This window comes from Oreochromis niloticus, linkage group LG4 (genome assembly GCF_001858045.2).
Source record: "Oreochromis niloticus isolate F11D_XX linkage group LG4, O_niloticus_UMD_NMBU, whole genome shotgun sequence".
NCBI classification, from domain to species: domain Eukaryota; kingdom Metazoa; phylum Chordata; class Actinopteri; order Cichliformes; family Cichlidae; genus Oreochromis; species Oreochromis niloticus.
Window position 1 is genome coordinate 16,671,163 of NC_031969.2, and position 16,925 is coordinate 16,688,087.

Genomic DNA, 16,925 nt, shown 5'->3' on the forward strand with positions numbered 1-16,925 from the left:
CTTTTCTTGCATAATTTTATATTGTTGTTGATAATAAATTAATTAAAGCAACAAAACAACTTGAAGAGCCGGTTGGAAGCCGAAAGAGCTGGCTCTTTTTAGTGAGCTGAGCTGAAAGCGCCGGTTCTCTTAAAAGGGCCGGAATTCCCATCACTGGTATCAATCCATCATTTCATCTTTTCTCATTACCCACAGCTACATCCAGCTCACGCAGTCTACACTGTGCCCAGAGGGTCAACAACCCCACACATGAACTCACTCACGGTGCAATATCTTCCCCCATGAAAACAACAACTATCAGTGAATTTACAACGGAATATCAACAGGAATGGTCATAAAAGTTACATAGCAAAACCAAATCCAGATACACAGTTTTACATCTTAACTGGCAACACGTGCTCCTGAGGCATGATGGGAGACAACTAGCCGCTCCCAACATGCCGCACAGCCCCCACCTGAGTGGTTAGCTGTCCTCAGCAACCTGTGTGTCCATAACAAAGCCTCTGAGGTGTTGGGGAAGGCGACACTGTTGTCGAGTATGTCTTACAGGTCCCCCAGCCGTCCCTGAGACCAGATCGGGGGCCTGGGTTTGGAGCTGGGACCCTGACTGCTCCCCGGATGGGCTGATAGGGTACCAGGTGACCACCCTATACCGTTTGATCAGCCGCACTCTGTAAACCACGTCTGACAGCCTCTCGAGCAAGGTGCAAGGTCCAAACCACTGGCTTACACACAGTTCAGTTAACTATGTGACAAGGCAAGGGCATGTGAACGGGTGTGTGTGTGTGTGTGTGTCATCTCTTGTCACACCCTCTTCTCAGATTGCCCTATATAGGGCATGACCTTTTAACAAACCAACATGTGCAAAAGAACAGAAACTTGTGGTTTCTAAATGTGCAACAGAAAGTTACAGCGAAGAGACCGCTCCCTGCATACAAAGGTTAAAACCTAATATCGAAAAAACATTTTATCAGCACACATAAAAGCAATGGTCATGCACAAATGACAATCTTAAAAGAATCAACTCTAACATCACCCAGGACCAACTTGCCATGGGAGACCCTACCAGGCAAAAACATAGCTGAAAACATAGCTTCTGGGATTCCTGGGACACACAAACCCCTCCACCATGATAAGGTAGTGATTCATGGAGGGGAAAATAATAATAATTTTAAAAATAGATGTGAAGAAATCACACCAAACAGGATTAAAATTGACTGGCACACTTTCTCTGTCACATTTCTTTGTCATGTGTTCTCAGATGATACAGCCATCATCGGATGCGTATCAGACGGAAATGATCAGGAATACAGGGGGATCATCAGTGACTTTGTTGGCTGGTGTGAGACCAACACGCTCCAAATCAATGCCAGGAAGGCGAGGAGATGGTCATAAACTTCAGGAGGAAGTCACCCCCTACAACACTGGTGAACAGCCAAGGAAAAGACATTGAGATAATGGACTCTTACAAACTGGACTGGACTACACTCAATAGATTCAGGTGCTTCTTTCAAAGAACACATACAAATTTTGTTAGTTGTTCATAAATGTAATTAAAAAATACCAAATTAATTTGATTTTCTTTGTGTAAACTTAAAATTATTCTAAACCAGCAGAGGCTGATTCTGAACACAAAATGAATGAGTTTGTTGGGGCACTGGAGGTAGGGGGAGTACATTTTTGCACTTGCGCATTTGTATACTCAAAGAACAAAATTCAAGCCCCTCTTTAAGCTTAAATATTTTTTTTAATCTCACTCAACACAAATGTAGCACTCCAGCATTACTGCATTTATTATTTGTGTGGTGAACCTAAATTATTTTCTCTCAACACAGTCTTTGTTACAAGAACACAAAGTTATAGAGTTACACAGCGGTCGGCCCTCTTCGAACATTTTGCGCTCTTTCAGGATCACCTGAATGAATGCAGCTGCTGTTGGCCTCTCTCTGTACTTTTTGGATAAAACTACACCTTCAGGTAAGATAACATATTAATTTATAATATATCCAATTGTGTATTTCTCTATGAGCTGAATGTAGAGCACTGCTATTTATCATAGAAGCTTGTAACAGTTGTTTTTTTGAACTTTTGGTGGTGCTACCATTCTCTTCTCTGCTTGAATACTAGTTTTTTGACAATATAGACAGGTCTTTTCAAAAGTGCCTTGTTTTAGAGGAGAAATTATGTAGCTGCCAACTTTTAGGTAGTCAGAGCTTGTGCTAGCTTATTGGCAGCTAGCCAGCGGCCATGTGCTCAATCAAAGATGACGTCCTATAGCTAACTTCATTCTTACTGGGTTTTTTTAATAACCTGATAATGTGGCATTCTGTGTTTATTATTATATAATTCCATATTCTAGTAGAAAGTATTGTTTTGAGATGTCTTTAAAAGCACTGCATAGTTTACCGAGGGTGCCACCAAAAGCGAACCATGTGGCCGTAAGAGTAACTGCAGTCAGCACAATGCACACTCCCGTGACATTCAAACCTATTTATTATTATAAATGATTTCTTTATTTATTACTTGCTACCGCCTAGATTATCAGAAAATGCTGTGTCAGGGGGACGCGTTGGAAGGAGAGGCCGATGACAGTCGCCGGGTTTGTAGGGGAGAGCACTGTAAGTGAAGTTTGGCGGGCCATCGCGGAAAGTTATTCACCGGGACAGTGAGCCAAAATCGGATTGCCCTCGGAGGTTTCCCCGCTCCTTATACTGGTTCTCAAAAAGATGGTTATGCAGGCCGCCATTATTGAACGACTCTGTGCAGAACCACGAGGACATGCCGCCTAACAAATGCAGAGAGATCATCCTGCAGAACGTGCGCAGGTTTAAGCCGGTCAACTGAAACTACCTCCTGCCGACCCCCGAAGTCCAAAACGAAGTGCTTGTGGCCCGGCTTAATAACTCTATATGGGCCGGTATAAAGTGGACGCAAGGGGGGTTGATGAGCATCGTGCCTGACAAAAGCAAATTGAGAGGAGTTCAATGATTTCGCAACAAAAACTTCAGGCAAGCAATGGTGCACAGGGCCCGGAACAGAAAAGGGACCCCCCAGGGGGTGGGAAGACAGCACAGAGGTATCGAAACATGGGGGCGGTCTCTCAGGCAGAAACTCCCCAGGTACACGGAGGGGCTGACCAAGGACCAGCTCAGCTGGAGAAACCCCGAGATCCTCCTTTACTGCACTGCGCAATCCCAATAAAACCCAGGGAAGACGGTCAACCCAGTTGCCACCCGTCAAAGAAGCCCGGAGCGTGGCATTGAGTGACCGGTGAAACCGCTCGCACATGCCATTAGCCTGCGGGTGGTACGCCGTGGTGCGGTGGACCTTGACCCCCAAGCCGTCAGCCATGGCAGACCAAAGCTCCGAAATGAACTGGGGGCCCCTGTCTGAGGTAATGTCAGCGGGGGGACCAAAATGCAAAACCCACGTTGACGTGGCCCTGGCCACCGCCTTTGCCGTCGTGGAGGCCAGAGGGACCACCTCCGGCCACCTGGTTTGGCGATCCACCACAGTCAAAAGGTGTGTGAAATCCTGCGACTGCGGAAGAGGGCCAACCAGATCGACATGTACATGGTCAAAACGCCGACCAGGGACGCAGAAGGGTTTGAAGGGCGCCTGCATGTGCCTGTGGATCTTTGAACGTTGGCATGGAACACACGCCACAGCCCAGTCCTTCACTGATTTCCGTAGGCCCGGCGAAACGAACCTGGCGCCAGCTTGACTGAAGCACGTACACCCGGATGAGAGAGGGCGTGGACGGAGTCGAAAATGCGACGGCGCCACGAAAGGGGAACGGCTGCTAGACGCCGGAGATGCGCTGTTCCAACGCAGCGCCCACCGCGACATCCGTAGAAATGTCACACAGCAAACGTGGACCGCCCTCCCACACTGGCATGTCCTCCAACACAAGGCCCGTCTGCGCAGAATGAAGTGCAAGGACGTCCGGATTGGCGCGCTGCTCAGTGGCCATGGTGGCGTAGTCGACGCCGACGTACACGGGAGAAACCAACACGCGGGACAGACAGTCAGCGACCCGGTTGGACTTTCCAGCCATGTGCTGAATGTCCGTCGTAAACTCCGAAATGGCCGTTAACTGGCGCTGCTGGTGCGCGCTCCAAGGGTCGGAAATCTTGGACATAGCGAAGGTCAAAGGCTTGTGGTTGACGTATGCGGTGAAACTGCGAGAAAAAAACGAAAATGCCGCGTCGCAAGGTGCAGAGCCAACAACTCTCTATCGAAAAACCTGTATTTGCGTTCGGCATCACGGAGCGTGCGACTGAAAAAGGCGAGCGGCTGCTAGACGCCGGAGACGCGCTGTTCCAACGTGACATCCAACACGTCAGTGGTCAATGCGATCTCCGCGGACAGAAACGGGTGGGCCAGCAGGGCGGCATTGGCCAGCAGGGCGGCATTGGCCAGCACTGACTTCGCCGCGGAAAATGCTTGAACACGTTCCGGGGACCAGTCAACAGGATCTTTAGCAGTCTTACCTTTTAAAGCTGTGTAGAGTGGCTGCAAAAGGTGGGCAGCTCTGGGGAGAAAACGATTATAAAAATTGATCATTCCCAAGAACTCCTGCAACGCCTTAACCAGGGCGGGACGCGGAAAAGTCGCGACAGCCTGGACCCTGTCTTGCAATGGAACCACACTGTCAGCGGAGATGCGGTGTCCCATGAAATCCAGGACCGGTAATCCGAACTGACATTTAGACGGGTTGATGATCAGCCCGTGCACCGCCAAACGCTGGAAAACCTGACACAGATGAGACTCGTGCTGGCTCATCTAACAGCTGGCCACCAGTATATCGTCCAGGTAGGACGATATCTGGTGGGCTACCACACCAGTCCCTAGCTTAACTTATAGCTAATTGAAGAAAAACACGGAATGCGCATATGTCACGGCATGCCCTCTCATAAGGTGGAACCGGCCCAAACTGCTTCAAAATCAATCTAACTGATACCTCTTCATGGATAATTGCTGCCTTTTTTACCCACCTTTTTGTTGAAATTGTTGCATTCCAAACGTAAACTTTTATGAAAAAGTAACATGGGCGGATATATTTCTTTTAAAATACATATGTTTCTTATTTACACATTATCATTGGTGAAACCTTTCACAAATCGTCACTTGTTGACATTCTTCTCATGTTCTCTTTTAACTAGAAAATCTAAACATGCCTACCAATAACTGTTCTGTGTGACTGTATATAACCTCTGCGACTTCTGTGTCCAGAGCTTTTATTGTTGCCTATATTAGGGGAATATTCATAATGTTATTATGGGAACACTATAAGGAACAAGTAAAAAAAAAATCATGAAATTATTCTTTTACCAATTTCAATGTTTTATGATTTATTTTACAGCGTGATCTATTTTGAAGCGTGATCATCATTTTTACATCACTAAGTCACCAAGTTATCTGGGAACTTTTAAGTGTTGGTAAGTAGCACATTTCCCTTGTGTAAAACAGCTGTGGAATTGTATAAACTTATTTTTCACTGATATTGTCTTTTTTTCCTTCAGGTAGTTGGATGTGGACATGTAAAAGCTGCAGTTTAGAATTATCTAGCAGGTATTTGTTGTTGAAACATTTTAGACAGGCTCACGGACATATAAGAGGTGTTAATCGCTTTCCCTGTCTGTACTCAGATTGTCCATGTAGCTCTACTAAATGGAGTAAATTGTTAAATCACACGTACAAAAATCATTCAGAACAAACAACACAAAACAAATCAGAACTATCTATTTTTCAGTGTCCTACTTGCTCATGCAGAGAATATATTTCAGAGAGAAATTTTTTCCAACACATAAATACACATCTCAGGCGTCACCAAACTGTCCAATGCTTGTTTAAAAATTGTGAATTTGAAACTAATATATACAGTACATTTCAGACACACAAATACAGAAAACACAACAAATACTCCGTTCATGATTTGAGAGATAATATTTGTATACGTAATCAGTTGATTCAGTCAAGGAGTTCTGAAGATGATCTGTTTAAGGCTGGGACAACAGATACTCTTCAAGAAAAACTAGATTGTCATGAACCAGTAGAATTACTTACTTCAGATTACTTTGAAGAAAGAATTGCTTGCCTTTTACTGAAGTTAGAAAATGTCATTCATGTCCCAACAACAGTTGTTGATGAACTGCTGTCTGAACTCGATTACTTATTGAGTACAGCATCTTTACATCCCACAAAAACAGTTATTTCTGGTGTATTTCAAAATAATCAGCTACAAATTGAAGAGTCTTTAATTGATGAGATTTCCTCTGTTGTTTGCAGATCTAGTCCTGTTTGCATAGCCATTGCAAGTGACGGCCCTCTTGCTACTGCATATAAAAGAAAACAGTATTACTGTTCACATTTTGGTATTATAGAGCCAATAGAGTACATACTAGATGCTCAAAGGAATCGGACCTATCAGTACATTCCTTTATTACGATCTCTGCAGCAGTTGCTTTCTCAGAAAGATGTTCTTGAACTTCTTGTAGCCCAGACGGGTCAAAACACGCAATTGACTTCTAAAGAATACAGAACGGTTAGAGATGGTGAGTACTACAAGCAAAACAGTTTTTTTCTGTGGTGAAGAGTTAAGAATTGCTGTAAATCTTTATATTGATGATTTTGAGATATGTAACCCGCTTGGGACATCTCGTAAAAAGCACAAACTCTGTGGTGTCTATTGGGTTTTGGGTAATTTACCACCAGATTCCCATTCAGCATTAACCTCAATTTATTTAGCTGTACTTTGCCAGTCAGATGACACAAAAGCTTTTGGTTTCGTGAAAGTATTGGAGCCTCTCATTCAAGACTTGAGCATTTTAGAAAAGCATGGTGTCTTTGTGTCTCAGCTTGGTAAATTTGTAAAAGGCTCTGTCCAATGCGTAATAGCGGACAATCTTTCAGCTCATGGTATCGGTGGATTTCTTGAGAGTTTTGCTGGTGGATCCATTTGTAGGTTTTGTACTGGAGACAAATCAGAATTTCAGAATCAGGATGTAATGTCCAACTTCGAACCAGAGAGGTCCATGAAGTTCATGTCCACTGTGCTCAAGAAAAGGCAACTGCTGTCTGTGGTGTAAAAAAAAAAGTGTGTGTTGACAGAGAATCCCTCACATTTTCATGTCAGCACTGGATATCCCCCAGATATTGTCCACGATATCTTTGAAGGTATTGTTCCCACGGAACTATTAGCTTATTATAATCTCCAAAAAATACTTCACACTTGACAAACTTAACACCTTGATCCAGAAATTTCCATACAAATTTGGTGACAAAACAAATTGACCTCATGCCATACCACATACTTATTCTTCAAAAAACACAATAGGGGGCAATGCTCATGAAAACTGGTCCTTGCTGAGATTGCTTCCTTTAATCATAGGGCCACTTTTGCCAGTAGATGAGCCAGCATGGCAGGTAATTCTACATCTTAAACATACAGTATAGTTGAGTTGGTTGTTGCCCATGTCCACAGAGATGAAACCATAGCTTACCTTGAGGCCAAGATCTATGATCATAGGCAGCTCTATCTTTATCTCTTTCCACATGTAAATCTGTTGCCAAGCATCATTATTTGGAGCATTATCCACAAATGATTAAATGCTTTGGACCTCTCATTTCTCTATGGACCATGCGATTCGAGGCAAAGAATAGTTTTTTCAAGCAGGTTGCACGACATACAAACTGCTTCAAAAACATACCTTTCTCATTAGCTGTTAAACATCAGTTCATGATTGCCCATCAGACACATTCCTCTAATTACAAGAAGTCATTCTTGGAAGTTAGAAATGCCTCTGTTATGCCCGTTGAGGTTCTTAATGACAGAGTAGTGTCTGCTTTGATGGAAAGATACCCATCTATTTCTGAAGTTGCTGTGTTGAAGAAGGTATCCTGCAATGGTATGCATTACAGTCAAGGCATGCTTATTGTTCATGGAACTGTAAATGGGCTGCCAAAATTTAATGAGATCATTCAGCTGTGCATAGTTGAGAGGAAACTGTGTTTCATAGTTAGGGAACTATGTTCTTGGTACAGGGAGCATTATGGTGGATTTGAGCGGTCTACCTCATCCACTAGAGAGCTGGCCATAATTGAGCTTGGTGACTTGGAGGACCCATATCCCCTTGTGGACTAAATTGTGGAGGGACTACGCTTGGTGATGTTAAAGAGATTCATCATCATGAAGGGTAAGTGTTCTTGAATAACATAGCTTTTAACCTTTCTTAAATTTAGATTGTAAAGATTCTTAAAAAGAGCAACCCCTCTGCTGGAGGATGCCTGACCATAACCTCTGGCTCTGGAAAGCAAACTCTTTGAAGGTTTCGCTTATAGTTGTGTCCAGCATGGAACAGCCAGACTCTCCATTGTCGTCCTGGAATCTTCTTTCAGCTCTGAGAGACCCTCCGAATAACCAACAGCACACTTTCTTAGGTGACACTGAAAAGTTAATAAAAATAACACTGCTGGGTGAGCATACCAGAAGAATCATACAAAGGTGTTAGAAATGTATGTGGTTTTAGAGCATGGTGTTGATAAACCTAACTGGAATAAAAATCCTTCTAGAGCTGTATTTATGTTGATTTAATATGCCATCATTTGGCTGTGCTTTTTCTGTTCCAGAGTAAAGGTTGTCTCATAATGGCAAGCGCTGTTCTCAGAATCATCTTTGGGATGTGTCAGACTCCAGGAAAATGCATCTGGACTCTGGAATTCCAGCAACATTATCAGAGCTCCATATATTGGTAAAGATATTCTTCGATTTGAAAGGAGACTTCCGTTTGCAGTACATGGATGAAGACTTTAATGCATTTATGAACTTAACTTCAATGTCTGATGTAAAAGATAAAGGCACACTGAAAGTGATATACAATCCTAAACCCACACTTGAAGAACAATTCATTGCTTTGTACCCAGTTGAGACGTTCACAAACAGCAGTGTTTACGCTTGCCAAGGAACTTCCAGCCCTGGGCCTTCTTTAGTTTCATCCTGCAGTGATGATACCCTATACACATCAACCCCTCATTTATCACCAGAAGTTCAACCGACAAGACAGTTTTCCTGGCCCAATGTGTTTGTGGTCCCTAAATTCACAAATGACATGGAATTGGAACTCCAGCAGAAAAACGCAGAATATGAAGCAAATGGCACACTCTTCAAGCCTGGCATTAAACTGAAAGGAGTCATCCTTGATGGATTAGCTCAAGAAATGCTGAAATACACTAAATATCCTAAAGACGATCAATGTGAAGAGGTGGCAGCAGCAGTGACAAGGACCCATCCTTGTTTAGGGCAGCAAGGATCTAAGACAGGATTCTGGGGATGGAAACAATCTCTGATTGGGTGGCTTGGCAATCCTGAAATCCGTGTGAATTTGTTAAAGCACAAACAAGAAGGCCAAGGAAAAACTGCTGCCATCATCAAAAAACCAAGAAAGGCCGAGGTCTGTTATGTCCCTTTACCCCCAAAAGGTGAAGGCACTGAAAGCTTGGAAACTGAAAGAGTGGCTCTACTCTCAGAAATCAAAAAGCGGGACAAAGAACCAGTAATAAAAGCAAAAATGGAAAGAACTTTCTCCCATAGACGACTAGAGATTGTGGAACAGAGGCCGATGATCAAAGACTTCATGAACAGATGGCCTGCCCTTTTCAAGGAAAGTGAAGTAAGTAAAATGCTTGTGTATCAACAAATTTAAGTATTGTTTGTTTTGTCAGCGCTTACTGAATATTTTTCTGTAGATGGACTGAAGATTTGAGCAAAAAAACCTTTTGTCTGTATTTTAGCCAACTGATAATAGATTTGAAACTAAATTTTGGTGAAAAAAGTAGTGGTCCTAGTGGTAAGGGTGGTGACTTGAAGCCCTTTTCCCAGCAGCACCACTCAGCCAAAACATCTCAGTACAGTGTGGGTTAACACAGCTCACATTAGTGTAGTTGGTTTTCCCTGCCAAAAAAAACAGCTCTAGTTAAGGGGTATTAGTTGCAGTCATTATCTTTATTGGAGACAGAAATAGCACAAGGTAAACAGTAAACAGTGTGAAGTATAATTCAGGAACACTACAGCACAATAATGGGGCTGATGTTCAACATGAACCACAATGAAGCAGGTACTAAAAATTTGGGGGAAAAATAGCGAATCGTGCTGTTGGAAAAGGCTGTCTAACCGAACCACAACCATCCGAGTCATGCTGAGTAGTGCTGTTGGGAAAACCCCTATAACGGTATTGTAAGAAAAGGTTAAATTAACTGTGAATGCTGTTGTCATGGAAAAGGACACACGTCAAACTTAAAATTCAGCTACAAACAGTTTGGGTCTTGACAAATTTCACTGATGGTTCAAATTTTTAGCAACTTTTCAGACAAGCTGATGCAAATTTAATGCAAATTTTTGAGGGCAGCAAAGGAGCAAAGGGCCAAAAGATCAAGGATATCATGGCGATCGGTAGTTGGGTTTATCATTAGTACTGACCAATCAATTACATTTTTTTCACCCTTTTTTCCCCACCCTTGCATTAGTGTGATGACATCAACATAAAGAGGGAGCATACTCTTAAAAGCCTGGTGATCTACTTTAATGAAGATCCAGACCTACTGTTCAAGGAGTATCTGGTACGCTTATCACACTTTATTTTCTAGCTTCAATTTGAGTTCATTGCACAAAAAATCCTCATATATTCAAATAAGACAATATAATTGTAAAATATGTATTATTCTTAATAGTCATTGTTGAAACTTGTACTGGAGAGCACTTTTAAAGGGGACAGATTCAGCAAAAATTCAATTGTTCATTCCTTTGGTGCTGCCATGTAGGTATCGACTGCCTCTATAAACACGGTCAATGTGAAGAAAACATTCATCCATTTTCTGTCAGTGTTTCAATTCAATTTATTTATATAGCGGCATATCACAACAGTCATCTCAAGGCACTTCATAAAGTAAATTGTTTCGGAGGAAGGTTCAGAGGAGGTTGGAGATTGTTACCATCATGGGCTCATCCAGTCAGGATGAGAATGAACAGTCAGCAATCACTTGTAGGTTTCCCGTTTTATTGAATAATGAACAAAGGAAAGACACACATGGACTGCTATCTCTGAAAGAAAAAGTGTGATTTAAGTTACTCAGTAACTCAAAATAATACATGAACTCAGGAGACTCAAACAGAAACTCACTTCAGCTGCCGCCCCATGTGGGAGTGAAGAAAGAGTGCTGTCCTTATATAAAGGGTGGCAGGTGAGCGCAATTAAGGGCAAGCACCACACCCAATCAAAGGTGAGGAAAAGAAACAAGGTGCATCTGGTGAAGTGAGTGTGCTGAAAGGTGAGCCTTTACAACATAAACACTCCAATGAAGTTCAGTTAATTATGCCAATTAGTAAAAAGTTTTCTATAAAGGAACCCAGCAGATTGCATTGAGACACTGACTAGTGTCACTGGCTTTACAGCAGTCTCCTGGTTTCAGGAATAATGTGCCTAAAACAAGCTGTTTCAAAAGGTCCCCAATTGTGATGAAATAAGGGAAATTCACCCACCCCTGACACACACCTAAACCTAGAGACACTAGAGAAGCTGCTGCTCTATTTCAAGCCCCTCCCAAGGGGAGGTACATAATACCTAAACCCAAGCTAGTGATAGAAAACAGATTGACGGGTTTTATTCATGTTTGGAGTGTTTGTAAAGGCAGTAGAGACCCATGTGTCAGCACAAAAGGATACAAAAGCTGAGTTTTGCATAATATGTCCCCTTCCAAGTGACAGAGCCCTTAAACCTGAAACAACCTGTTTTTCAGACCTCCTCCACTGAGGATGAACGGTTGAGATCCACTGCAGCAACTGTCATGGGTATTTACAGCATCAGAAGAGAAGGCGTTCAGGAGCCAGAGGATGTGGGAGTTGTCATTGAAGGTACTACAATTATGAACAACCATCGTCCTCTTTGGACTGATTTATGCATTTGATCTAAGCTATCCAAATGACCACAAGCACACTTTCGAGTTTTGTCAGAAGATTTTAATGAATCTGGATGGACAAAGGTTCAGTACAAAGATGCAGCAAATGAAAATGAAGATGTTTGCTTAGGCAAACAAGGCCCCAGCACAAAAGTTGATTTTGGCCTTTTTATCTCTTTTGTTCAAACTGTGACCTTTTTTTCTTTTTTCTTTTTTTTTTTTTTGAAAAATTGAAGTTTTCTATTTTTGTCTGCTGTTCGGTTGTGAGTGATGTAACCTTTAATCTATACTAATATAGTTGGATAAAAGGACTGTGGGAATTTAGCTCAAAAAAGTTTAATGCTTGTAACCAGCATTTTCTTTTTAATTGCTTTTGGGATTTTCAAAGAGACAAAACAAATGTTGACAACTTTGGTGTCTTCCAGTGTTTTAAAGTTGGTGTTCCCGTTCTTATAAGCTTGTAAAAGTTTGAATGTAATTGGTTTTAGAGAAGTAAAGTTGAATTTTTTTTTTATTAAAATACTTCCCCTTTGGTAACATAAAAATGTTCTTAATGAAAACCTTTTATATATATACATTATATATATATATACATATATATATATATGTATATATATGTATTTAAGTATTGTTGGGTTGTTTAAAATGTTCAGTGACTGGCATACTATGGTGTGAATTGTAATGTTTAGTAGGTTATCATTGTGAATTTGCTGAAAACCTACCTGCAAGTGTCACTATAAATATACAGAGGGTGGGCCATTTATATGGATACACCATAATAAAATGGGAATGGTCGGTGATATTAAAAGTCCTGTTTGTGGCACATTAGTATATGTGAGGGGGCAAACTCCTCAAGATGGGTGGTGACCATGGTGGCCATTTAGAAGTCGGCCATCTTGGATACAACTTTTGTTTTTTCAATAGGAAGAGGGCCATGTGACACATCAAACTTATTGGTAATGTCACAAGAAAAACAATGGTGTGCTTGGTTTCAACGTAACTTTATTCTTTCATGAGTTATTTACAAGTTTCTGAGCACTTATAAAATGTGTTCAATGTGCTGCCAATTGTGTTGGATTGTCAATGGAACCCTCTTCTCCCACTCTTCACACACTGAAAGCAACACCGCAGGAGAAATGCCAGCACAGCTGTGGCGTGTCCAGCGGGGTGGCCTGGCCACCCCAGGTGCCACCCCAAAGCTAAAACAATAAAATTCAATGAAATATCAAATGTACGATTATGTTTTCACAGTGAAGCTCAGATATCCGAGTGTACGTGAATGCAGCATCGGCTTCTGCGCTATGGGCATCATGTTAGCAAAGGTAGGAGAACCAAGCACAAAAGACAGCACCACAGAAAACAGTTTTTCGGTGAAAGATTAACAGTTTAACATAGCAGGACTGGCCATCGGGCATACCGGGCATTTGCCCGGTGGGCTGATGACCTATTCATTTATTTTTTTTTTGTAACGGCATGAACAATGAGAGGTGGTGGATTGGCCAGATGCTGGCCGATGTGTAAAAATAACTCAGTTGTTTGGTGGTGGCTATGGCGGAGCTTCCACAGCGGCCAGCAGGTGGATGAGGGAAGGGGAGGCAGGAGGAGGAGAGAGCCGAGGCAGCCGCCAGTCCGAGTGTCAGGTGAACTGAATTTCAGGTAAGAAGTTATGACCTGCAGTCTATCTGGGTCAGATATAAACCAAGTTTAGGTGGAGTTTATTTTCGTTGTGCTGACTTTTTACAGTCAGTTACAATAACTCGTACTGTGTACTAGCTAGCATGACGGAGTTTCTATACAGCTGGGTGGGTGCTATGATGTTACTGATAGTGAACTTTATTTTATTCGTAAGGTTAGTTAGTAGAGTTGCCAACAGCTCCTTAAAAAATGGAATGGTCCCTCATTCAGAGAAAATATTACACGTTTTGTATTGAGCTGAGAAGAGACGCAGTTTGTCCCGTACTTAAGCTAGAATGAAAAAAAGACACAAAGCTGGATTTATTCTGTGTCTTTGCTGCACAGCTGCCTCTTATTCTCTCATTCTCTCCCCCTCCCTCTCCTGTTGCTACTTCAATCATGAGACTGATCAATGATCAGCTGATCGGCTTTTCTCTTGTTTGTTTATCGCCCACTTTGCGCCAGAAAGAGGAAACCAGCGGGTGTCGCGCTAAACAACAGCAGCACCTTTAAGCTTGATCAGCTGTTGTTAGAATTTATTTAATATTACTTTCTAGTATCAACTAATGTTTGCTGGAGCCACAGCTGTAAAGCTGCTGGTCATTTGTATATCTGGTGAGAGGGAAACATGAAGATGAAACCAGGAGATGTCCTTACTGAATCATCAGAGCTGAACAGGTGATGGAGAAACAGGTTTACCTTTTAGGTGACATGAATGAGTTGAAGGGAAATTATCAACTGTTTCTGAGAGACAAATAACACCAGGATCCTTTTCTATGTAGCTGACAGCTGGTAACTGTGCAGGGGCGGGTCTAGCAAAGTGTTGCCAGGGGGCCAGGTAGGGCATTAACAGGGAAAGGGGGACACAAAGAAATACTTTTCTTACTTATTCTCATTTAAAATATCTAGCTTTTATTAAATAATTATCTGAATCTTGCGAACAAAGTTTTTATCTGAAGTAAAATGTATAGAAATCATACATATACAAACAAGACAGTGTACATCACTGTCACAACAGCGTTTGTTTTCATTCAAAGGCTTTATGGCTTTAATACCTGGTGGGCCGGTCTGTAGTCAAAATGCCCAATTTTTTTGTCCCAGTCCAGCCCTGCAGGTTAATACTGGCAGTTTCACCATGCCAGCTGACTGTATTTCATCATCAGCCAGTGTTGTTCTTTATACATCAATATTACCAAAGTTTACCATAAGGCAGCATAGAAAGTATTTACTTGCTTTCAGATTTCATTTAAATGTTTGTCTTCTCAGTTGTTTCCCCACTTTTTTCCTGTTTCAAAATCAAACACCAGTTTGTGAGAAGATTATCTTCTTTTTTTAATAGACAGATAGAGTTTTGCATTGACATTGGCTAATTTGCCAATTGTATGTTAAAAATGTTCGTATTTTAATATTCAAAAATGTTTTTGCCCAAAACATATGTGCCCTATATGTCAGTAAAAATACTATGCAAATAATGCTGTCCTTGAATGCTGAATAAACACTGACAAAGCACTGATTGTATCTCTTGTACTTCATCAACGCAGTATCTAAAAACTTTGCACCGTAGTGGTTAAAATCTCATTCTAATAAGAGTTAAAAGCGCATTCAGTTATTAGGTTTATAGGGTTATTGAATTATGGTTAACGGTTGGTAGAATTTTTTTTAACATTATCTGCCAATTACATCTGCCACCCTTCTCCAAATCTGTGCCCCTACTTGGCCCCCCCAACAAAAATTTTCTAGACACGCCACTGCAGCACAGGCATCCAGTATCCGTAGTTTCAGGTGCTGCACATCTCGTATCTTCACACCATAGACAATTGCCTTCAGATGACCCCAAAGATAAAAGTCTAAGAGGGTCAGATCGGGAGACCTTGGGGGCCATTCAACTGGCCCACGACGACCAATCCACTTTCCAGGAAACTGTTCATCTAGGAATGCTCGGACCTGGCACCCATAATGTGGTGGTGCACCATCTTGCTGGAAAAACTCAGGGAACGTGCCAGCTTCAGTGCATAAAGAGGGAAACACATCATCATGTAGCAATTTCAAATATCCAGTGGCCTTGAGGTTTCCATTGATGAAGAATGGACCCACTATCGTTGTACCCCATATACCACACCAAACCATCACTTTTGTTGTTCCAACAGTCTTGGAGAGATCCATCCAATGTGGGTTAGTGTCAGACCAATAGCGGTGGTTTTGTTTGTTAACTTCACCATTCACATAAAAGTTTGCCTCATCACTGAACAAAATCTTCTGCGTGAACTGAGGGTCCTGTTCCAATTTTTGTTTTGCCCATTCTGCAAATTCTGTGCACCGATCTGGGTCATCCTCGTTGAGATGCTGCAGTAGCTGGAGTTTGTAAGGGTGCCATTTGTGAGTAGCTAATATCCGCCGAAGGGATGTTCGACTAATGCCACTCTCCAGTGACATGCGGCGAGTGCTACGCTGTGGGCTCTTGCTGAATGAAGCTAGGACAGCCACTGATGTTTCTTCATTAGTGACAGTTTTCTTGCGTCGACATTTTGGCAAATACAACACTGAACCAGTTTCACGAAACTTAGCAAGCAGTTTGCTAACTGTAGCATGGGAGATGGGTGGTCTCGTAGGGTGTCTTGCATTGAAATCTGCTGCAATGACCCGGTTACTGCGTTCACCAGATATCAACACAATTTCGATCCGCTCCTCACATGTTAACCTCTTCGACATGTCAATGGCTGTGAACAAAGAGAAACTTGTAAATAACTCATGAAAGAATAAAGTTACGTTGAAACCAAGCACACCATTGTTTTTCTTGTGACAATACCAATAAGTTTGATGTGTCACATGGCCCTCTTCCTATTGAAAAAACAAAAGTTGTATCCAAGATGGCCGACTTCTAAATGGCCACCATGGTCACCACCCATCTTGAGGAGTTTGCCCCCTCACATATACTAATGTGCCACAAACAGGACTTTAATATCACCAACCATTCCCATTTTATTACGGTGTATCCATATAAATGGCCCACCCTGTACAATGATTCTTAAGTGAAATCTGATTTTAAATTGCAGTTTGTTTTCAGTTTTGCCTAGTAATACAAAGGTGTGTGCTATTCAGATTTGATATTCATTTCAAATGTAAGACAGCACTTTTTTGTGAGCACTGATTTTGTTAAGGTTAATTTGACCATGTGACATGTTTATTCACAAAGTATTCTGTTTCTGCTTTTAATTCAAGTGAATAAAATTGAGTTGAAAAAACAAATTCATTTTGTCATTATTTCAATAATTAAATTTGTTTTCTGGTAATTAAAATTA

General features: G+C 41.8%; 1 protein-coding gene across 6 annotated transcripts; it reads left to right on the plus strand.

Moving 5' to 3' along the window:
* Positions 1–12,501, plus strand: LOC102078160 (uncharacterized). Of its 6 annotated transcripts, XM_025906938.1 has the most exons (9): positions 1–704; positions 1,262–1,501; positions 1,617–1,663; positions 1,836–1,977; positions 5,366–5,441; positions 5,526–8,198; positions 8,632–9,671; positions 10,525–10,617; positions 11,794–12,501. In XM_025906938.1, exons 7-9 carry the CDS (start codon positions 8,703–8,705, stop codon positions 11,959–11,961), a joined length of 1,230 nt encoding a protein of 409 aa, XP_025762723.1. In that variant the 5' UTR covers positions 1–704; positions 1,262–1,501; positions 1,617–1,663; positions 1,836–1,977; positions 5,366–5,441; positions 5,526–8,198; positions 8,632–8,702; the 3' UTR covers positions 11,962–12,501. The 6 variants fall into 6 exon arrangements, with proteins under 6 accessions (XP_025762723.1, XP_025762721.1, XP_025762724.1 ...); XM_025906936.1 differs by having other exon boundaries at positions 1,262–1,977; positions 5,526–6,557; positions 8,047–8,198; XM_025906939.1 differs by having other exon boundaries at positions 1,262–1,977; positions 5,526–5,574; positions 6,292–8,198.
* The last annotated feature ends 4,424 nt before the right edge of the window (positions 12,502–16,925 follow it).

What these genes read in the sequence shown, in the direction of transcription:
- LOC102078160 (XM_025906936.1), top strand. Translation starts at nt 8,703, where the DNA reads ATGCATCTGGACTCTGGAATTCCAGCAACATTATCAGAGCTCCATATA. An exon ending in CCCTTTTCAAGGAAAGTGAA is followed by an intron (nt 9,672 to 10,524) that starts GTAAGTAAAATG and finishes CCCTTGCATTAG; the next exon opens with TGTGATGACATCAACATAAA. An exon ending in TACTGTTCAAGGAGTATCTG is followed by an intron (nt 10,618 to 11,793) that starts GTACGCTTATCA and finishes CCTGTTTTTCAG; the next exon opens with ACCTCCTCCACTGAGGATGA.